Source organism: Netta rufina (assembly GCF_964035555.1).
Source record: "Netta rufina genome assembly, chromosome: 2".
Classification (NCBI taxonomy): domain Eukaryota; kingdom Metazoa; phylum Chordata; class Aves; order Anseriformes; family Anatidae; genus Netta; species Netta rufina.
In genome coordinates, this window is record NC_140124.1 from 18290270 (window position 1) to 18313976 (window position 23707).

The 23707-nt window shown below is 38.9% G+C and overlaps 1 protein-coding gene across 1 annotated transcript in view; it reads left to right on the forward strand.

Annotated features, from left to right (window-relative positions):
* The window catches only part of PRTFDC1 (phosphoribosyl transferase domain containing 1), a gene marked incomplete at both ends in the record, with an annotated part of 44357 nt that overhangs the window by 20333 nt on the left and 317 nt on the right, over window positions 1–23707 (forward strand). Inside the window, 5 exons of the mRNA XM_084282979.1 lie at window positions 4952–5017; window positions 19326–19343; window positions 20772–20854; window positions 21265–21311; window positions 23302–23378. Coding sequence (XP_084139105.1) covers window positions 4952–5017; window positions 19326–19343; window positions 20772–20854; window positions 21265–21311; window positions 23302–23378 — 291 coding nt within the window. The remainder of the gene's footprint in view (window positions 1–4951; window positions 5018–19325; window positions 19344–20771; window positions 20855–21264; window positions 21312–23301; window positions 23379–23707) is intronic.

The window sequence follows — 23707 nt, forward strand, 5'->3', positions numbered from 1 at the left end:
GTTTTGTTGAGGCTTGCTGAAACTCCATTCTTCCAGATCATAAACCCCACACGTGTGAAATCCACTTGTTTTCATTATGTAGTGGGTAAGCCCTATGGATAAGCCCATATTTCTGTTCTGAGAAGTTCAGACTGTAGAGTCCCATTAATCATCCAGTATAATGTTTTTGCAAAAAATCTGCAAAGACTGGTTGCTAATATTTTTCCTCTGCACGTGGGGAGAAATACTAGATTGACTGTATCTTTTAAAATCTCTCCTCAAATATACTTCAACCAGACTAAAATGAAACCTTTGAATAAACGTGCAAGCAAATTAACCCACAGTAGTACCAAGGGGAATTGTGTTTGTGTGAGAGAGAGCCTAAGTGGATAGTTGAGGATGGTACTAATGGAAAATGGTCAAGATCATTGCTCCTTATATGCCTGTGGTAAATGTGATTGAAAATAATTTCTTTCTGAGTGCTTAGTGAGGTTTATAAGAAGAAAATATTGATGCCAGTCTCTTAAGCTGGGATTCATTTCAGCTGACTTCAGATGTCTGACAATTAGATGTCTAGGTGTGAGTTATTTGCTGTAGATTCCCCATGTGGTGAAACAGATGATTTCCCTGATCTGCCTGGCTTTCTCCAGTCATCATGAAGGGAGCCCAGGATGAGCAGCATAGAGTTTGAAGTCTTAACTTTTAGGTGCCTGAATTAGGGACAAAGTAATCCTGTTTTTAATGAATATATTTCAAGATCGTGGGTCACCCTGTGAGAACAGCAGTAGCATAGGTAAGACAAAGTTAATGACAGTCTTACTGGAAAACAAAAAGATGAGATCTAAGTGAATGTATAGACTGAACTCAACACTGCTTTGGTGGACGTGTTGGACCAAGCCTGTTGGTGAACAGGTCTGAAAGTCACATCCTTCTCTCTTAAGAGTTTCTCCAATTAATTTTGGGGGAAGAAAATAATCACATTTTTTCCCCAAGAGGTTACATACAAACTGTGGAGACTATAGTAACTGTATGTGTGATATGTGCAATATTGCCTTGGTGTCATTTCATAATTTAGTTGTGCACTTAAACTGTTTTGTCAGAACTGCTTTTTTTTTTTGCCGTGATTAAAGAATCTTTGTTTCACTGAGCCCAGTATTAATGTACTCCAGATTCTGTTTCTTTAGAAGAGTAACAGATGTTCACAGTTTGGTGCAATTTTCAGATGAGCAATGCTGTTTATAATAAATTTTCCTGAGACCACCCAACTCATTTCACTTGTAACTTGAACTGCGTCCAAGTGTTGATCTCAGGAGATGTGAGATGTAATAATTCTGTGCCCCACCCAGTTCAAAAGACATGACTTAGTATAGATGGAATTTAAATATCTATACTTCCAATCAACGTAGAAAGTCAAAGTTTTTATCTCGCATGCTGTGAACAATGGAGGTGAAAGTAGCAACATTCTGGCTTTCATTCATTAAGTATTCATAAGATCTGAAGATGCATATTGACAAGATCTGCAGGAAATAAAATCAGAGAACAAAGGTGAACAGGTGAAAAAGCACAACACGGCAAGTAAAAACAAATACATTGAGATTTAGTCTGGAAAAATGCAGATTTATTAAATGCAGAAGAAACGGAAATGCAGTATTAAACATAGTATGTGATGTGAAGTAGGGATAACACAAAATGCACTGTAGTTTATCAGGAGCAACTGCAATGAATTGTTTGCTGCATAAACCAAAACATAGTGTGGCTTTGAGTTGTCTATCTGGGACATTATATTTAGTCTCAAACATAAAACAGCAAAAATTGTGTTGATAGGGTTTAATGATCCTGAGGAGCTTTGGGAGATTGAAAGCAAACCTTTAATTCAGGTATTTGCATTTATTAGAAGTCCTGTAGACTCAATCGTATCAGTGATGTTAAAGTATTGAATGTCTCCCAAAGGAAAAAGAAGCCCTGAATGACTTGAGAGTGTGGAAATTCAACAAACAGTTCTGAATTGACAGTAAGAGCTATGAATGAATCAGTAGATTCTTTTTCTTTCTGACATTTATTGTACTTTATGCTTAACATTTAGTGCAGTGTTATTTTGAGATTATATACCGAGAATTTAGGAAAAAGCACCGGGAGGTTCCTATGGCAACCATAGTGTGCACATTCCCTGTATGAACACTGTGAGAGCTGTAATGTGACACTGTGGCACTGAGTCCTGCTGCTTGGCAGGTAGGTATTTTACACTACAAGTTAATTGATAAATTTAGAGGTACTTCTAAATGGCATTAAAGGCAATGAACCAATTTCTTTTTTTTTCTTTCTCTCTTTTTTTTTTTTTTTCCTTTGGCAATAGAATAGCCCTGCTGTGCGATGCAGGTCATTTTTTCCATATTTCTTGAAAGCATCTTGGCTGAAACGTTCTGAGATGCATTTTTCTATACATTTTTTAGGCACAGTGAATATGCTGCCCTGTCCTCTGATTCATTCTCTAGTCAGAACACAAAGATTTTCATAGCGGTGTGCAGTTGTGTCACAACACCCAACGTGTAACCACACAGACGGGGGGGATGCTCTGATCCCCCAGCTCTCAATGGCTTTTGTGTTTGCTTAACTGGTCGCCAGCAATGAAGTTGCTATTTCAGCATCTTCCTTTCAGCTGAGGCCAGAAATACCAAATGCAAGGGGAACAGTGTTGCTGTAAAGACTGCTGAAAGAGATTTTTTTTTAATTAAAAATAAATAAATTCACTAATTGTTGCACCTCACTGCTCTCTTTCACTCTCCCTCTCTTTTCTCTCTCTCTTTTTCCACTAGCAACTGAGGGCAAACTGCCTCTTCAGTCATTGCTATGTGTCGGCTGTTACAGAAATTCCAGTCTTTCTCATTTGGAAATGAAAAAATATTTTGTCACTGCCTTGGTTACACACGCCGTGATAGATATTAGAACCCACTTTTTATAGTCTAATAGTAGACTTGACCTGAATACGTCCCTGACTTTTGAAGAATGACCTGGACCGCTCTACAACAAAAGGCTTATGTTGTTAAGGCTGAACTTAAAATGTTCCCAGTCTCCACTTATTGCTTACTTTTAAAATAGCCTTCTGAGGAATCAGTTGCTTGGTTTGTTATTTTTCTGTTTTTCCTTACAAAAATAAGAGAAATGTTGAACATTATACTAGGAAGCATATGGATGTAGCCCTCATTCCAGCTCTAGCTCTGTTTCCCAGGAAACGAATCTGAGCAGCATGAAAAATATCCAGAGCTCCTAGATCTGGTGCAGAAAAAGTGAAAGCAGGTCTAAAACCTGTCTTTTTAGGCAATGACTTCTATGGACCTCGTACAAAGCTGTGGTGTGGGCTTTTTATGGGAGTGGAGTCTGAGCAAAAGGGAACTCTTCGTGGGTCTGTGCTATGCGAGCCTGGAGAAATTCTCATCTGGGCAATGCTGTGACCATTACTTGCTGTTCCTCAGGGAGGTTGTGTTCATTTAGAGAATCCATGCCCATGGGGACCATGCGTGGTTCCTGGGGCTGTCAGAGTGCTTGAAGGAGTGAGCTGCCTGGGCAAGTGAGGTTTCCACCTGCATGGGAGGACAGCAGAGGCGTGCAGCCGTAACCCCACCACCTGCCCAGCACTCACATGCCTCTGCTGCTGCTGCTGCCCCATGAGGAGAAGAGCTACAAACCCCTATGTCCACCAGTAAATCCTCACCTGCCTCCTAAGTCCCACTGCTTTGCTACTTACTTGTGGAAAAGAGTTTGACTTCACAGCATTGGGTTTATTTCTGGAATAAAAGCTAAAGTATGCTGAAGTCGCATTTTCAGCACTTGTCTCCAATGATAAAGCTTTCTGAGGTTATTGGTAAGCTGCAGGGTCACGTTGTGGTACTGCAGCTGTTATTAAAATTGGACTAACCCTGTCTCCCTGTGGGGAAGGAGATTAGATTAGCACATGCACCAATTTCTCAAAAAAAAAAAAAAAAAAAAGGAACAACAACCCACATTAACTATACTTATTTTTGCTCTTGCTTTCTCTGGAAAACACAGCCTGACTATGACTAGGTATTTTTTAATTTGCTACTTTCCTTAAGGCCTATTCTGTCTTCCTTTAAAAGTAGGGCTCCCTTAATTTCTCCTAAACTTCTGTGCGGCTGTTAATGAATTTGAACTAGAGCTGGTTTGAGAATTTTCCATCAGGATGAATTTCCACTAGAAATGTCTGTAAAACAAATCTATCTAAAGAAAAGGTTTTACTTTTTTTTTTTTTTTTTTTTTTTTAAATACCTTTGCTAGTAGGAAAATTGAAGCATACAATTCTGTTGGGATTAGTATGACAGTATTTTGTTTTACTGAAATGATCTCAAGGATTTTATATGAGTTAATTGAAAAAATAAACAAATAAAACTCTTGAAACCGTATGGCCCTACACGTACATGCTGAAACTTTTCTTGATAGCAAGTGATAATTGTTTGCAAAACATTTTCCAGAACAAAAAATGAGCAAATTTCTTCTATAATAGCTAAGTTCTCCGTGTGAGTGACAGATAAAGGCACATTTTGCCTGTGTTTATAAAAACTGTTCCAAAAAAAGTATGTACTTACAGGTGTTTTGTCAAGTGTTGAGATGCTGCTGTTTTCCTGTTTTGGAAGGGACAAATGTGTTGCTTTACACTTTTCATACTGAGAAATAGCAAGCAAAGGAAAATCACTTGTTTAAAAAAACAAAAAACAAATAAATAAATAATGCAACTCTTTCTACTTCAGTAAGCCTGGAGATTGATGTTAGTTTAAACACAACTGGGGGAGATGATAGAATGATAGAAGTCACAGGAGTTAATGTCTTTCTCTCATGCACTAGTACTAATAATTATTAAAAAATATTAGTAGTTAAGAATGTAAGAGATAAAAAAAAAATAACATGTTTATACTTTTATACAGTTACATCCAGTATCAAACTTTTGTCTTTCTTCTTTCAGAACGATCAGTCTATGCAAGACATGCAGATAATGGGAGGAGACGATCTATCAAAGCTGACTGGGAAGGTTTGTTGATTTTAAATTTCAGCAAGAAAATACATCCACTAAAAGCAGTTGAGAAAAGCTGTGTAATTTTGCACGTGATCTCTCAGTTTCAAACCAGACACTAATACTGCAATCAAAGAAATGTGTTCATCTCTATTAGATTGCTGTAATGCCATTGCTTTCGGATTGCAGATGCCCCAAAAGGTCAGAATGTATCCCCTCCATCCTAGTAGTGTGGGCATTTGCCAAGTAGTTGCACATACATCATCAGTGATATTGTGGGCAAAACTTGTGCTGGAATGCGTCCCCAGAGCTTGTTTAGGTTCTGGACTTTTTTCTTCTGCCCCCTAAGGGTGCATGCATGCAAAGTGCACTTTGAGTATCCCTGTCAAATTCAGCACACGAGGAGTTTAGTATAAATTTGCCTACTATAAAAAGTGGAACCTTTCACTCAGCTAATCAAATGGGATTTTTTATTTCAACATCAGACTGTCTGTATGACTGAATTTGCTTTGCACTATGATTGGACTTTGTGGTAATGAAATAGAGAGAGTGGTTTGAGTCAGTGAAAAGGCTATTTTCATCCAACCATGATAATACAAAGCAGTACTTTGAAGAGGAAGGAAGGCTGATTTCATTAGGCAAATGGTCTATGTGGAAAATGGTCACAAATGGATTCTTTACTTATGCATTAAGGCAAGATAATACTTGTTTTGTTATTTGTACTGTACGTGCAGTTACTCTTGTATTAGCTGGCAGTAAATAACATCAGTTTCTTCAAAACAGTCAAAGGAGCTAGCACTCATTTGCCTTGGTGTACTGTAGCACACAAGAAAATGAATAGAAGAACGAAATTTTAAATATTTCATTAATATTCAATAGATTTTGATGCATCTAGAACTTAAATTAAAAAAAAAAATGTTAGTGTACTCAGAATATTTTTGTGATAGGTACATCCTCAAATTACACTTCTAAATTTTGTTGGGTGGTTGTGTTTTTGCAAATTATCATGAAAACATTCACCTTGTTCTTGTGAAATAGTAATTCCTTTGCTGCTTTCTACAGTCACTGGAGTAACCTGTTCTTCTGTGATGGTTTTGCCTATGCTTCTTTACTTCGTAGGCAGAGCTGGCAATGCACCTGACATTCCTCTTTCCCAGATAGTCCAAGCTCTTTCTTAGTTTCTAGGCCAGCTCCTCTTCCCCATCTTCCAAACCCAAAGTTTCATAATGAGAGCCTGGTGAGACAGATCCTGTTTTCAGTTATTTATATCATTTCCAGATACAATTTTTCTAACGTAATTTGAGTTCACTGGGACAAAATATAATTTTCTGTATTATCAGGACGTTTGTGTACTTGTGTGTGCATATGTGTGTGAGAGAGAAGGAAAATTTCAGCCCTGATAATTCTGTTCTTTCCAAAAATGAGGTATGTTTTCCTTACACTGAAAATCCCAGTGACCTTTTCTTGTTGGCTGTGCCCTCCCAGGTCTGGAACAGGGACATAACATTTGGTGTTGGGAGGCTGGAGGGTACTTGGGTGATGGTGACTTGGATTGTTGGGTGAGGAGTCTGGGGTCCTGGGTAAGTGTGAAGGGGCTGGTTTGGGAACGACAGAGGTGGCTGATGAGGGAAAGAGCCCCATGATAGAAGCTGGATGTGGACAAGCTGAAGCAGAGCAGGACAGGAGGGTTGGGTAGGACGGGGAGCAGAGTTCCTGAAAGGGCACCCACAGAGGTTGGTTGTACGTGTGGTTGTCTCTGTGACACAGCTGATGGGTGAACAAGTAAATAGCATTTTCACAAGATGTGAAAATGGGATTTTCTTAAGACTTGTGTTACTGATTGAAGAAGTGGGACACAAGGCTTGAGCTCAAATGTTCAAACTTGTGCGTCTAAAGTTGGATGTATGAAGGAGTGGCCTTATGTCCACAGATGCCAATTCCCCCATCTGTTGTTGACTTCAGCAATTAGTGAAAGTGTTAGGCACGTTTTACTAATCAGCTTTTCGTGGATTGATTCAGAGCCTCCTACAGTCAGTGTAAATCTTTCCTTGAAGTGTTTTTTAGTACCTTAGTTTAGCTGCTCGTTTTTAAAACTGCTGGCTTTAGTAACTACTTGAAAGTCACTGAATGAATTAGGGGAAGACTTACTGGTAGAATTCAACTTCCTTGCTTCTAACGGAGCTGGGTGCTTCTTGGAATACTTATTATAGGAAGAATGTAATTATATTGAAAAATTAATATGCTAGGTGAAACCATATTAACTTAATGATCATGGAAAGTGTTTTCTAAAATGTCTGCACGGGTTCAGAATATAAGTTCCATTAACTTCCTGTAAGGTTCAAGACCATAAATAACTTTAACAATTCTGAAAACTGCAAACAAAAGATTCTGAGATTTGAATCTTAAAGTAAGAATATGTGGAACTTTGGCTATTCAATAGTCTTAGTGAACAATTAATTCATATATGTTACCTATTATTGGGGAAAAAAAAAAAAAGGTTATAATTATGAACGCTATTCTACAGCAATCTTTTTTTTTTTTTTTTTGGTTTTGTTTTTTTCTGAGAAAGCAAAAAAAAATTAAGAAAATTAAAAAGCTGTTAAAGATAATAGCTTTTCAAAGGGAATAATTTCTCCTCTGTACCTCTACAGAAAAAGCTTTTGTTTTAAAAGTATTAAAAGCATGGAAAAAAAATGTGTAATGACCCAAGCCATGAAAAAGAAAAAATATTCAGAGAGAGAAAGGGTTAGCATACAGATCCAAACTGTCATGCAAAAAAAAAAAAAAAAAAGTAATACACAATTTGAATTTCATCTTCCATGAAGAAGGTCACAGAGGCAAAAATTAAGATTTCCATGGTATGAATCATTAATAAAGGTACTTGAAAAATGAGTCCTGATATAGCTTGAAACTCTAATGCTTTGCAACTATTCATTTCTATGCAGAAAAAATATAATTTCAAAATCTCTTCTTTAATGATGAAAGTAGTGAACGTAAAATATCCCAGTAGCTGATTTCATAGTTAAGTAGCTGCTTAGCTTTCAATTATTCTAAAGTTAAAATGCTCATTTGGGTAAAAATTATCATTAATGTTTGTAAAGATAAATAAATTTTGAAAACAGGTGGTAATTAGTAGCTATCCAGAAAACCAGAGGCACGGTTTCAAAGTGAGATCGTAATGAAAATGTACAGATTAGGCAAAAGAAGAAATGGTATAACCATGTTCGGCATTAATACTGTAATCATCCTGAATAATACTGTAATTATTCATAACATTTTAAAGTATTTGTGGTATTTAAACAAAACACATTTTAGAAGATCTAGAAATTTCAGTAGATCCAGCTGTACCAGTGTTGTGAGTTATCATTGCCATTTACCTCTTATATTTGTATGTGTGTATGTTTTGTCTTAATATGCTGTAAATTAGGGTTTGTGTCTTTGCTGAAGGGAAATGGAATTATCATTTTAATCTGATATCCAGAACTGAGCTCAGAAAGCATTAAACACAAGAGTTTTGGAGCTGGTTATGTAGTCCAAAGTGCCTACTGGCAGGAGTTATTTTGTATATCATTCTGTATGTAATATCCTACAACCTTTCAAAAAAGTTCCTATACTGATTTGACTTGTTTCCATGTAAATGAGACGAGTTAGACAAATTCACAAACTTAAAATTTATGTTTACAATTATATACTCATTTCATTTGGATAATGTATTTATTTTCAAAGTTAGATTCATATATATTTTATAGTTATCACTGTTTCCATATAACAGAGAATTTGAACAAAATTAATCATTGTCAGGTAATATTTGTCAGGTTAATGAGAATTTTGAAGTAAAACAAAGTAGCTACCTAGTTAGTGTGATATAATTATGGAATCCATGAATTTCTGATATTCTAGCTGTCTGTAATACGGATCAATGTTTATTTTCTTTATGAAGGACTATTCCCCTTATTCATATTAAACACATTGTGTTGACAGCCAGTGTTTGGACATTTTCAGAGAGGCATAGAAGGTAGTAGAGATCAAGAAAAAAAGAAAGTGAATGTCTTGTATTCTCTATGCATTAGTTGCATTAGTTTGAGCATCATTCCATCTCTATTTTAACACTCTCCCTAAAACAACTGATCAGCTCATATCAAAAAGAGGTTTCACTCAGAGGAAGATATCTACCACTGAGTAGTCCCCACTTCCTTCAGGCAGGATGTGTCTTAGAAAATCTCTAAACTTCCTTTGTCTATGTCTCACCCAAATCAATTTATCCACTGTCTATCATTTTCTTGCCCCACTTGTCACATGGGAACATGTTCCAGGAGCATAAGGCAATCTCACTTTCTTTCAACACTAATTTTTCTCTTTTCCTCTCTTATTTTATTCAGTCATTTTCTCTGCTTGTCATAGTTTCTAGCAAACTTTGAATTGTTTCTTTAGCATTCTCTTAATTATGGTAGCATTTCAGTATCGATAAATGATCCACATGGCAACAGTAACATGGAGTTTTATTCTCTGGATTTAAAATACATACATGTATTATGCTTTCATTCACCATTCCATGTTTTAGAGTTCTGTTGGTTCTGTATTTATTATTATTTTTTCTCATTCAATATTCACTGCCTTGAGTACAGTTACACTCTCGCTGTATGTATTCCTTTCTGGAATAATGCCCTTAAGTTTGCAGGAAAAAAATGCCATGAGAGATTATTTACATGACAGTATTTTAACAGCACAAGAGATTATTTGTATGACAGTAAAGATACACAAAATCCACTGTACACTTCTGCAGTAATCATGTCCCCAGCTTCACATCTCTGTATGTATTTACATCTGTATATCGTACTGTATTCCTATCATACATTGTCTTACCTTTTTCATCTTTTCAGAGGTTGATTTGGCATATTTTGAAGCATTTCAAACCTTCTGTACCTCTTCTTACCTCTACTTACCTGACATCTTTAGTCACTTTTGTCATTCTGCTTTTTTTCTTAATTAAATTTTAACCGATCTACTCTTATGACAGTTGCCATTCTTAACTGCTTTTTCCACAGCAAAAGATACTCTTTTTTTTTTTTTTCCCATAGTCAATCACCTTTCCCTGCACTTCCTTCTTAGGTAATCTGCTGTAGTGTTCATTATTATTTACTTTTTTTTTGTTCTTGTTCTGGAGAAAAGTACGTACAAAGGGAACTTCCCAAACTTCCTGTCCCATTTTTAATGAGGGTTTGGTGGCCTCATTTGCCTTTATATCGTGAGTTGATAATTCTATTGATCTCACCTTTGTCAGAAAAATCCCCTTCCAATTTCAGCCTATCAGAAGATTATGTATTTTCCTTCAAGTAAGAACAAGGAGAGTATGACCTGTTTCTGCATTAACTTTGATTGATTATGGTAATTTGCTCTACTTCTTATGCCTAACAGAAGCATGCTGTGAAGATGGCTGTGAGCAGGGCATGTGCGTGTGCAGCATTCAGCACCGCAGTGCTCTCTAAGAACACCAAGTCAGTCAGAGCACATCATCATTCCCTCCATTACATCCCCTGCTCTGTTAAATCCTTGAGATACTGAACTAGTTTTACAGGCTTTAAGCAGCTGGAGTCTGAGTACATAGGCTCCTAAGGTGCTAACCGAGTTGTTCCCATCAGCAGCTGACACTGACCAAATTGATTTTTTTTAAAAAAAAGAAGCATTTTTGAGTTACAGTGTCTGTCTTTTCAGGATGCCATAAGCTGTGGATCAGCTCAGCAGAAGCGATTAAAATCAGAAATTCATGACCTTTTCTGGAACCTCATTAAAAGATCCCACTTAAATGTCTACTCTCTCAGAAGTCTCTCATTATTTTCTATCATCTTGACGAGGTGTTAGTACATGTGGATTTCTTTCTTGTGCATACTGTTAAATGATTCCAGTTCTAACAGCTGTCCTCGTAGCTTCCTTTAGACCTCTTCACTGAGACCTGATGCATTATCATTAGTTTTTGTTTGTTGATGATTTTTCAGCCCTGTCACTGCTTCTTCAAACCCAACTGAAGTTGTCATGAAATGTCTTGTTTAACCAGTGGGACCTGAGGTTGCCCAAATACAAAGCTGAAAGAGCTGGTACTGTAGGTGTGATAAGTAAGCTGATAATTGGCTAGCAATTCACTTCGAACAACTAGATTATCAATCTATCTATCTTTTGATGGCACAGAGCACACAGGAAAAGAAAGTGCCTTTAGAAATAATCTAAATGAAAATGCAGGCTTTTGAATGGAAATTGACCTAAAGGGAATGAAAATACACTGCTTTGGAGTCCTCCACCTCTCACCCTTCAAAAAAGGAATACACAAAGTGGGACTGTATCTTTCTTTTTCAGTCTTTTGTATTTTTTGTAAGAATATGCTTTTATCTGTGGAAGTGGATGTATAAAATAAATCACTGTTTCCAGCAGTTGTTTATTCATGCATACTTTATAAGCTGGTGTAACTAACAATATGTAACGCGTATCCCCAAGGAGTTGAAGCATAGTTCTGAGCAAAAAGGAGAGAGGAAGGAACTCAGGACACCAGTGGGGACTTACGGGGAAAAGTATTTCCATCAGTTGCAATTTCCATGTATTTTCTCCCCTCATAAGACCACCGTTACTGTACTGCCATGCTGTACAAGATGAAAGGTCTGTCTAGGCTTGTGTCACATCCTCAGCAGCAGCCAACTGGAATCATAGTAGGGGAAGGATATATGAAACATAACTAGTATGTAGACTTCCTGAATCAAAGTTAAATCTGGGCTATCGTTTTGAATAGATCCAGTGCTAAAATTACTATCCATATCTGTCTTATCTCTTTGCAATTCCAGTTATGCAGCTGATAGTCCTACAAGATCCTGCAGCAAAGAGTTTCATGTTTGAGATGCATGTAAAAAAAGTTCTTTATCTTTCTTTTAAGCTTGCTACCTGATTACCTTCTGTGATCTTTACAAAACATAGATAAATCTGTGCTTTTGATCTACTACCTTAAGAATTCTGCAAATCCTGCCATTGTAGGGTTCTTTTTCTTTCTTTCTTCCATTTTTTTTTCCCTTGCAGTACACTTATTTGGCCTAAAACAGCTTTGTTTAGAGATACCTAGTTGTTAAGATCCAAAAGCACCATTACATTTTTGTCTGAACTCCTGGGTAATTCAGACTGAAGGGTGCCACACACCAATTTCTTCAATGGGGCCACAGTTTCTCTTTTGAGCTACCAACTATTTTGAAGTCACAGAATCACAGAATGGTTGAGGTTGGAAGGGCCCTCTGGAGACCATCTGACAAAACAACGCACTGGGAGCCTGTTGTGAAGTGCTGGCATACTGTAGGATGTAACTGAGGCAGGTTTGAAGGTAGAATTAACAACTGGGAATTAATATTAGGCCAGTGGAGATACTTGGAAGAAACAAAATTTCATGCAGATCCTTCTGTTCGTATGAACAGAACTGGCAGACTTCAAGCCAAGACTGGGAGTAATTCTTAATTTTAACCTAATGTGGTAATCAGTTAAGACAGTCAGTTCGGGAGAAAATGGTGATTGCCCTACATGATCACCTGCCCTATGACCAAAGAGGCAGATAAAAATGTTAAGAATTTCTCTGAGCTAAAATAAGAGAGCAAATTAACAGCTGTGGAGCACTGATAAATGAGTTGGAGGTCAGCTGCCGTGGAAGATGATAACGTGCCATAAACCCAGTATTTTATCGAGTCCATGATTTCTAGTGCATACAGCAGTTCTGAATTTTTGTTCCCAGGCTCAGCTGTTGAAGGTATTTTGTGGTCGCTTTGAGGTTGTGGGCTGAGAGGTCAAAGTTCTTTTGTGAAAAATGTTCTCCCACTGGGAACAGGGCTGTTAATTAAATAAAAGCTATTACTTCCTGCTACAAACCATATTTCACTCTAAGGTGTTTTTCCCAGGTTTCAAATTATTTTGCTTTTCCCAGTTTTAAGTTATTTCTATTTTTTTAACTTTTTTTTTTTTTTTTTTTCCTCAAATGTGTGTTCATGTTGTTCTATTGATTTTATACTGAGACATTTAAGGAGAAAATATTCTCTTTAGGTACCTACCTGAGCTTCTTGCTATACATGCAAGGACCATGTTTGTCCTGTTAGCTGTAGTATTGCATTAAGTACTGTTGTTTATTTGGTTATTTAAGTAGAGTATCAGCTTTCCAGGAAAAGTTCCTCCTTTTTAAATTTACAACTTGGCATTTTGCTTTGTTAAAATTTTATATTTTACATGAATATAAAGGCAAGCTTTCCCTCCAATGCTTATTCACTACCTATTTCAAAGCATAGGATATTTTTTTCTTGGAAATTAAGTTTCTGAATAGATCATGAATTCAAAATCTAGAAAACAACAAAAAAAAACTTATTCTTTTCCAAGAAGGTGAAAACTAATTTCCATAGTACTTACTACTGTCAGGCAGGAGGTATACATGATCGCATTACTCTGCTTGGTCTTGTTAGCTGACATTGTTCCCTTTGTTATTGACCTGTGGGAAGGTAAACAATAGAAATGTATTGACTCAGGGCTGGAGTATTTTTCAGCTTATCACAAGTCTGGATTTTTCTTACGTGTGTTGTAATATCAACCTACTTTCTTGCCGTGCATTAGCTCATGTGGCTTTGAAAGGCAGTAGAGCAGAGAAAACTGCTGCTCAGTTCTTTCAGGGTTCCCACTTAAGTTTAAAATTCGCAAATGCATTGAAACTTGTTATAAAAGTGAACGTGTCTTTTTAACGTGAGAGACAGATTCCCATTGAAAGCAGGAAGTAGAAATGATGGCTACTGCATTTTACATCTAATATTGTCAAAAACATCCTGCTTTTTCCAGATGTCCATGCTGCAATGAATCATTTCTACTACTGCCTAACAAACAGATATGAAAGCAAGTTTTATCTTTGTGTAGATCCAGTTCACACTGCAACTATTATTCCTATTCAGTACAAATATCCATATGTAGAATCAGAAGTTGTGTGCACCCTGGTCACTCAAAACTGGAGAAATGTAAGTTTATCAGAAACCCTCTCCCTCCTGCATTCAAAAAACACAGAGTATTTATTGCACCAGCCTACTACCTGGTAGGGAAAGCTATAAAGACAGCACGAATCACAGCCATCCATATCTATCAGCTCCATACCATTCCTCTGAGCCATCAGCAATGAAAGCTACTGATTCTTTTGTAATGGCTGAGTAGAAAAGTTTTTCAATTTCTTTGAGAGCTGAGCCACTGTCCCTTCTTTCTTTGGGCTAAGAGAAGCATTTCCAGGACATATTTAAAAAAATGACTCTTCTCTGTGTGTCTGACTGTCAGATATATTAGAGCCGTTGTTAGATTTCTGGACATGCTTCACAGTTCATATTGGTGAAGATGGCTCTACTCAGAAATTAAGCCATCTTCAGTCTAGTCAATGTGTCACTAAATATTCCCACTTCCTGTTCTCCAAGCTCCAAAAATAGACAGAAAATATCAAATGCATGCCAGAAGGCCAGATTACTTTTCTTTTCATGTGGTTTCCTCCTCTGCAATCACCACAGCTGTATCTGAAAGGACAAAACAGCTTTGATCTGTGTGGTGCAAGAGTCTCAAACATTTACATAGACTTGGAAAAAGACCTTTTCTTCAGAGTCCTTTAGCATCACGTCGTTTGTTCCAGCTGTCAGTCGCTGTAGTAGCTCCTCGAGCTGATGAGTTTCACCAGTCTCCTGCCCACCACCTCAGGGGTGGATTTCATGGTGAAGCTGCACAGGACCTGCTCATACCTGTGACCTTTCCCAGCGGATGCTGGATGCGGTCAGCTGTGCATTTAGGATGACAGTGACATTGCTGATAGTGTAGCAATTTGTCACATCCACTGCATTCTTCTTTTATCTTCTCCTATCCATCTGCTCAAGGATAAGCTAATCCATTTCAACCAGCTGTGGTTGCACATCGCCACTACCTGCTCTTGGATACTCTGTGTGTCAAAACCTTCCTTTGTAGATTGCCTCTCTGCTACTCTGCAATGCCATCCCTTTCCTGGAGCCCTTCTAGCAGGAGCCTGTTTCAGCAGGAGAAAGGCAGAGGATAGGCAGCAATACCACCAGTTTCCCAGCACATCCCATAGCTTTCAAGGAACTGGTTTCTGGTACCAGAGGCTGGCAAACCATTTTGAATGCCCTCAGTCCCAAGCACAAGTTAAGTATGATAACATCAGTCACAGGAACCCTGCTGCCTAATCAAAATGGGGAGTAATGTGTCATCTCCATCAGGATGCCTGCTTGCTTATACACACAAACTGTTTCCATATCTCAGTATTTTATAGTGGCTTTTCCACTACAAAGTCTTTACATACAGGGTGTCTCCACAGCATAGAAAATTCTCATTAACGTTTTGGCAATAATGAGAAAGTCTGGTTTGTGTTATGCACAATCTGTGTTTCCTAAGATAGACAAGCCACCTGATTAAAGGGACTTTCACAGAACCAAATCTCCCAGCTCATATAATTTACAGCTCTTGGACTTACTGAATATGAGTAGGAAGTGGTAAGGATAACAGAGCACTGGGCAGAGAATTTCAGGGTCCACCAATATCATTCCTTCTCAAGATAATTGCTCAATATGAGATCTTACCCTTCAGCTGAAGTTTTGTGCAGGTGACTATCACTCTTGTGGCCAGACAAGTCCTTCAGGGATGTCTGATTCCATGTTCATCTTCTTTGCTTCATGTGAGTCATTTGTGATAGGGAAATGTAGACTAGATTAAATTTGTATTAGATGGATGTATAACTGGTTGGAAAGCTGTTCTCAAGAAACTGTTAATTATGCTTCATTGTCAGACTGGGTGAATTAAAGCACATTCTCCAGGGACTATACAATATTTAATTCATGATTTAGAAGACTGGATTAGCATTTCATGCTAATGATACTACCTGGAAAAATACTACAAGATAGGATTAGGATCTTAAGAAGTTATTTTAAGAATTTGACTCAAAGAATGACATGTAACGACAAAGATGAATACTAACTTCTGTGTTTTTATAGAAGTCATCTTTTGCATAAGTGGGGAAGGACTGCCTAAGCAACAGTTCTGTGCTGGAGATGATAGGTAGTTCCCAAGGTGAATATGAGACAGCAGCATACCTTTACTGAAGATGTAACCCCTGTATTGGAGTTTGTAGAAAGGAGGGTTATTTGTAAGGCATACAAAGTGGCTCTTTTATTCTTCTGAAGGCTTGAAAAGGTTTCTCTGTGGCTTGGGGCACCACTACTGGAGAAGGATTCTGACCAACTGGACAGGTTCTAGAGGAGAAAAAAAGAACATTCAGGGGTCTGGAAAATTTAGCTTGTGAGAATATGTTGTATAAATAGGGACAGTTTAAAATGGAGAAGAGGAAACAAATATATCTGTCTTCAAATGTGGAAGAAGGAAAATTTCATTTCTGTGTCCACAGCAAAACATATTCAGGTCAGATAACAAAAGAGGTTTTCTAACTGTATTTTTGCTCTTAGATAATGAGGCACTGAGGCACAATACCTGAGGAAGTTCTGAAGTCCTCACCATGTTCAAGAACAGGTAAAGCAGATATCTGTGAGCAATAGTTTAAGTTGATTCTTTGGGCCAAGGATATCAAAAATCTTCTTGATGACCTTTCAAGGTACCCTCAGCCCTGCTTTCCATTAATGTCTGCTATTCTCTTTTCCTCAGGAGTTAATTAGTAAGGTCTGTTCCTCCCTGTTCGTTTAATCCCAATTCCATGGGTAGGGAGGCTGCTGTCCCCTCATTGTCTAATTGTTTTAATATTATTTCTGCTTGCAAGTAAGCAAGGGAACCTGTGTTTCTTCTTGAGATAGGATAGCTGAAGCAGCTACAGTAGCAAAAACCATCCCAGGACCATGGTTTTCTCTGAAATCTGTCAGGGCCCAGAGTGCACTTAATAGATCTTAATGGTCCTGACACATCTCACTGAGGGCCCCTTCCCACACCTGTGGACACAGGAGCTCCAGTTCAGCTCAGCCCCAGGCTTGCAGTGCCTGACCTGTGCTGAGTTCTGATGTTCAGGGCAGCTCCAGCCACGCCTGTGCCTCATTATGGACCAGGCTGACTCACAGACTGACTGACTGGCTTCCCAGCTCAACCTTGGACCTGTTGCACCACTGCAGATGGGTCTGGTATCAGCGGGCTGTGTTTAACCCTGGTTACTCTCACTGGGCCTGATCCCAACCCGTGGATTGACAGCCCAGCTTGCCCTCAGACCTGCCTCTTCACCATGACATGCCTGATCATCTACACTCTGTTGGATCAGGTGCTGTCTTGGGGGTGGGTCCTGGCTGGTGGGGCCCCTGCCTTGCTGCCTACCCCTCACTTATGCAGGCCACTGCAGTCCCTGCCGTGCCAGTTTTGGTGCATCTCATGCTGTACTTGCTGGATGGGTCTTGTCACCAGATGTTTGCTTTTCCTCTGGGAAAATACATCTGATATATTTGTTCCTGTAAACAGCATGAGGAGCAGCAGGAGGTGCACCAAGGTGGCAGAGTGAGTCAGGGTGCCAGGCCGTGTTACCGGGTCAGCCTCTCCCACCAGATGCCAGCTGCAGTCATCCTGGTCTGTTTGCTGGTACTGAAGGAGCTCGTTTCCAGCTTTAGTTCTGCTGAGGCTCTTTCCTACACCTCTCTGCATACCTGTCCACTCTTCTGCTCTCTGCGTATCATACATACATAGATACACATATGACACTTGCACGTATGGAGATGGTTTAACCATTAGACCTACACATCATCTTCAGGTGTCCACTGACTGAAAGGAGTGATCTATCTCAGACCCAGGTGTCCTGGGCTAGGCTTTGGAAAGGGTTTTTCTCCTGAGAGTCAAACTCTTTCATATCCAAGTGGTTTCCTTTAAGAATGCATGTCCCTGTAAGCCTGCCATAAGCTTCTCCTGAGCATGATCTCTTCATTTTATCTAGGGGATTGACTTATTTCCATTCTTTCTTGAAGGAAGATGTTTCTAGAGGCAGGACATCTTGGGATCTCATTGTGAGGAGGCCTTTGACTTTTTAGCTCCGCAGGTTTAGGTCTTTTAGATCCAGAGTTGTTTTTGTCATCTGCTGGGAGGTTGAAAGTCAGGAGTGCCAAGCAGGATAACCACCAGTGAAACCTGTTATGAAAACACCAAAAAGGAGCCACCCTCCAGGATTAACACACATTCCATCAGAGCTCAGTCTAAATTAGTGGCTTTCTTGAGTGATAGCTCCACTGCTGACATCGGCTGAACTGCTACGGGGAGCTCCCTCCACAACTTGACCAAGTGTTTTGCCATTTCAGAAGCATCCAGGGGATTATATGGTGTGTGGTAACATAGTCTGCATATCTATGGCTGTGTGCATGAAGCACGCCACGTCTCCCTGCCAAGCACTGTGATTGTTAGGAGGGACTGCAATCTGAATACGTGTGTGTGTGTATAGATAGATATATATATGTATATATATAGGTAATGTGTATTAATCAGTTCTAGTTTGCAGATTAACAAAAAAAAAAAAATTGTGACCAGTGAATGAAACTGCCAAAGCCGTGCTGTTTATAAGCACTCTCCCTTCACACACTCCTCCTCCATGGTGTTTGAGTCTTTCTCCGAATTCTCAGCTTTAGGACTGTGTGGTTGAAAAGAAATTTAGACAGCCTCCATTTTGTGTAGGTGGCAAAGCCAAGGAGCTTGATAGAAAGGGAAGTGGAGTGTAAAGCCAGCTGGGTGAATACTGCATAGATATGAAACTATCTGCGTAATGTACACATACGTGTAAGGTGTATACAGAGATATATGTGAAAAAACTTCCTTTTTGCTATTGTATCATGGTCTGAGAATGGGTGGTACAGCTCGCCATGTAATCCTTTACCGTGAGGCTTCTGGGGGGGGGGAGAGGAAGAACATTTATTTCAGAGTGAGAATATCATTGCTGTAGTTTCATATTAAAGTTGGGAAATAGTATTTTAGTAAACTATCGGGTACACTGTAGTATACCACTGGACACACTGGTATGAAGTGCAGTTCATCCCATTTGGATTTCCTACATCTAGTTGTATTTTCCCAAGCTACATCCATTCTTGCACAAGACAGGTAATCCAGACAGAGCTGAATAAAATCATAGGCTCTGATTGCCAGCTATTTGTGGCTGGCTCTTATTCAGGACACAGAAATGAAACAGGAAGACTCCTTGTGTCGTGCCCTGTTGTACATATGCACATGGACCTATCTTCATTTCACTTTTTCAAATATTTTTTTATTTTAGTTTCTGAACATTGTATAACAGTTTTTCTTCTTCTTTTTTTTTTTTTTTCTTTTCTTGCAGAACGTTTTAATTGTAGAGGTAAGTTGCGTGTTTCTTCTATCATATTGTACTTGGAGAAAGTCACATAGTAAAGTCGAGGTAAAACACAACTGTGTTTAGACTTCTTTGGCTGGGAGGTGGTGAAGAGGAAGAGTTGATTTGCTTAATAACATCTCAGCCTTTTTACAATTGCACAAGGGATCAAACTACACTGCTGGCACTCTAATTTGTACTCTCCTTGTGATACCCAGCAGTCACTTTCTGCGTCACTTGGTGTGGTATTTTTATGGCTTTGTGAGCTCCTGTTCTGCAAGTCGTTCTGTTCCTTGAAGGACAGTGAATCAACTGCACTGATGCCACCATAAACTTCCTTATAGCGTGACTGTGAAATGGCAGCATAGCCCTACACATGCTTTACAACTTCAGGGTTGTTCCCATGCTGGATGAGAACATCAGTCACTCTCTCAAGTCCCCATGACTCCTGCTCATTAGCACTGCACCCTGGAGCACCCCCTGGGGAGGTCCATCAGAGAGATGTTGCTGATGTAAATCTGCAATGTTCAGTTGTAGAGAAGAAGAATGTGTGTCACTTCACCGGTGCTGCAAAATCTTCCTTAATTAATAATGTAGGTGATTCTTTTTTAAAATGTCAGGAAAGCAACCGGGATGTTTAGAGAGCACGTCAGGACCTGGCTGGCATTTCTGGCCCAGTCTGCTTGTGTGAGAAGGAGGCTAGGTGGCACGATGAAGGAAATGCACAGGTGCTGGAATGTCTTTTCATGGAAAAGGAGGAGAAAAAAGTCATTAGGCATAGAAATGACTGTGACCTTAGTAACTGGTGGGAGCTCCATATTCATTAATGATCACTGCTGTAACAGAAGTGAAAAATGTCTGCTGCAAATTCTGTTAATGCTCATAGGTAGCTGAGGAGCAGAGGCAAGGTTTAGCTAATGAAAAATACACAGCCGTAGAGTTCAGGATCAACAGCTGCTCTCCAGTGGTGTTCAGTTGTGTAGCCAGGTATGGACGAGAGATCTCCAAATGAGATCTGGAGAATACTCATTTGTACTGGTCTAAGAAAAAAACAAACAGGGCAGATTTAGCCCTGGGATGGAGAGATGTTCACATACCATAGTCTTGAGGATAAAATATGAAAAGTCTGATCCCTGCATACTTTCAGTGCCCAGTAAAGTCATCCCCCATCCCTTGCAGTATCCCAAATACTAGAAACAGCTGTTTTCAAGAGGAAGTGGACAGTCCTTTATGTCTTTATTTTATGAGTACAAGGTGCTTGCTTCAAAGAGTCTCACACTCTTTACACCCCTTTTTGGATGTGGCTCACAATATACTAGGAGAAATATATCATTTCCACAAAATAAGAATATGCAACTTCCCAGTAATTGTTCAAATTTCCTTGTTTCAGCTTTCCTTTGTTTTTAACTTGTTGTGTTTTTAATGTTTTGTAAGGATATCGTTGGAACTGGGAGGACTATGAAGGTTCTGCTTAATAATATAGAAAAATACAAGCCAAAAATGATTAAAGTGGCGAGGTGAGTAAAATGATCAGAAAACTTTGTAATTAATTGCTCTGGCCCAACGTATTTCCCAGCGGAGATTCCCATTCCACATTCCTGTTTTAATTCTGTGCTGCAGCATTGCATGGGGAGCTCTGCAGAGAAGCTGCCTGAGTCACTAAGAAGAGGGTGGAGGAAAGGAGAGGAAATGCTTCTGTATTGTTCTGCAGTGGCAATGACCCCTTCAGCCATTTCAAGGCTGGCACTGATAGATTTTGAAGGGAAACACACCCAGTTTTTTCCCTGCCATTAGGATACTGTCGAAGGAGAAGCAGAAAAAGAACAGTGGTTCATATGGCTCAGGAGCTTTTCGATGAAGGGGCTATGTTTTTATGCATTATTCAGATGAATATTTGGATTTTTTAAAATTTTGTTCTTAATTACAGTTTGTTGGTGAAAAGAACATCTCGGCCTGATGGGTACAGACCAGACTGTAAGTGTTGTTGTGAAAATCTTTACATCACTGTACAAGAAGTTACCATTATTCTGTCACTTGCCCTTCGTATGATCCTGCAGCCTCCTAGAAGCGTTGTAAAATGCCAGTTGTCAGGGGGAGTTGTCATTGGGTTGCAATGGAGGGATTCGTATAATTGTGGTTTAAGCCTAGCCTTCTCAATGGTCTGATGTTTTCTGCAGAGCACTAACTCTATGAGGAAGTTATGGAAGGGTTAAATGTTATCTATGAAAGGTGGGTGCTTTATCTTCTGTCTCTGCCAAAATACATGGCAGTCCTTTTCTTCCTTTTCCTTCCTCACTATGTCTCGCAGAGGAGCTGCAGGACTCCACCTGGACACAAAGGCTTTTTTCATTGTGAACTAATTATTCACAAGTTTTATATTTTTAATTATTTTTTAAAATTATTTTTAAGAAGCACTATCATATAAAGGGTGAACAATAATATGGTCAAATCCCTCCCTGCCAAAAGCAAAAGATAAAATGGGCTTTTCAAGCTTCCTCCTGCTGCTCTGTTTGTCTCATACCAGCACCACTTGTCTCTGAAGTACTGGCACTTGTACTGGGCTTAGATGAAGACATAAATGGAGCTATACCAAGCTATTACCATTTTAGATTCATTAGAATAAATGATGTAATAATAGGTATGTGGCTAAATACTGAAAAAATAGAAAGAAGAGATACACCAGTATTTGCTGCTAAAGAAGGCTCTGGTCACAGCTGAGGTGGGGAGGAGGGTAGCAGGAGAGTAGGCAGGTGGGTACCAGGAGGTAGCATCAAGGGGCTGGATTTGGGGTGTGGGAGAGAGGGAAACTTCACGAACCAGAAGTTAATCAAGGTTGAGCATGGCCCTGCAGTTTTAGCCCAATATTCTGAACTATGACTCAAACATTTGGTTGTGCAATTTTTTATACAGCATTTTTTTTTTACATTTAGAATTTAATCCAGTAAATTAAAGTATCCATTTTACTGGATTCACTAGACATATAAAAAATACAATAAAATGACTCCATGAAGGACAGCTTAACATTCTAATGTAATACTTTGTAAAATGAAACAGATTTTAACCACTTTCTTGTTTATTTGTGACGGATTTTATGAAATAACAGAGGTCACCCTTTAAATCACTAACAGGGCTATGTCATTTCCTCACCTGCCCAAATGTGTGATTCAAAGTGCCTGTTACCCATCGTTTTTAACAAGCAAATAAAAATCCTCTCTTGAGCAGTTGTAAATTTTTAATGCTGTAAAAAACGTTATGCAAAAATTTTGGTGTCCACAAGGTTGTGTTTTTCTCTAGTTACATAATGAACAACTTGGAAAGGGTCTAACTCATTTTATATAGTGCTGATACTGCACAAAACTTCACGCTTATAAAGATACATGGCTATGATTAGCTCGAAGTGTGTGTTGCATGATTCAGCTATGCTGCATGCATTTACTTTGTTAAGCGTGTGCATGAGTCTTCATGAGACTGGGGCTTTAATTTAAGAAGCATTTGACACATTTTGGTAGGATAATATGCATAATAGCTTTGCCTACTCTCAGAAGAAAATGTATAAACCTCTTCATAAGTTTGTAAGTAACTTCTGAATTTAGATTATACCTTTTTTCATTCTCAATGGACAGTTGTCATCACATGCATAATTGAACAGAGCTGCCCAACCTAGGCAGAACTTTTCGGCTCTGATTTTGGCTTCCTTCCACAATGTGTCTGTTGTGCCACTGATCATTGTAAACACGTCTCCTACTCTCCACTGACTGTTCACATGCCTGTCACGAATAGTCTGTGAGCTGGAACTGTGAATTCTGCTACCTGCTGACTCTGGTTTCTACGTCAGAAATAACAGAACCTGAACTGGCTACACGTATATGTAGTTTTCTGGTCAGAGGACCAACAGGTTAACTTAAGGGCTATGCAGTAGCCACCTGCCTTGTATTTATGGTATTTGTTATTTGCCTCAATACAGATTACGGATTTGAAATTCCAGATTTATTTGTGGTTGGTTATGCTTTAGACTACAATGAGTACTTCAGAGATCTGAACGTAAGTTTATTTAAGAAAAAACAGAAATCTCTATTTTACTTTTTTTGGGGTGTCTTAAAGGGATCCTTCCAATGAGTGTAGAACTCCTTGTAAAATCTCAAACAATCCAGAGGAGTCACTGCTTAGCACTGTGGGTGGTTCATTCCCATCTCTCACCCACTAAGAGCAGAAGTTGTCACTTCTGTCATGCTTCCATCTTCAGTGAGCCTGGGACTTCGCGGTTCCACAGCTCCCAGTAAATGCAGTGATAGCAGAAAAAGTGAAATACAGCTACAGTTCAGACAACTGGGGCATTTTAGTGCTGTGTTGCCTGCCCCTTTTCTCAGGGA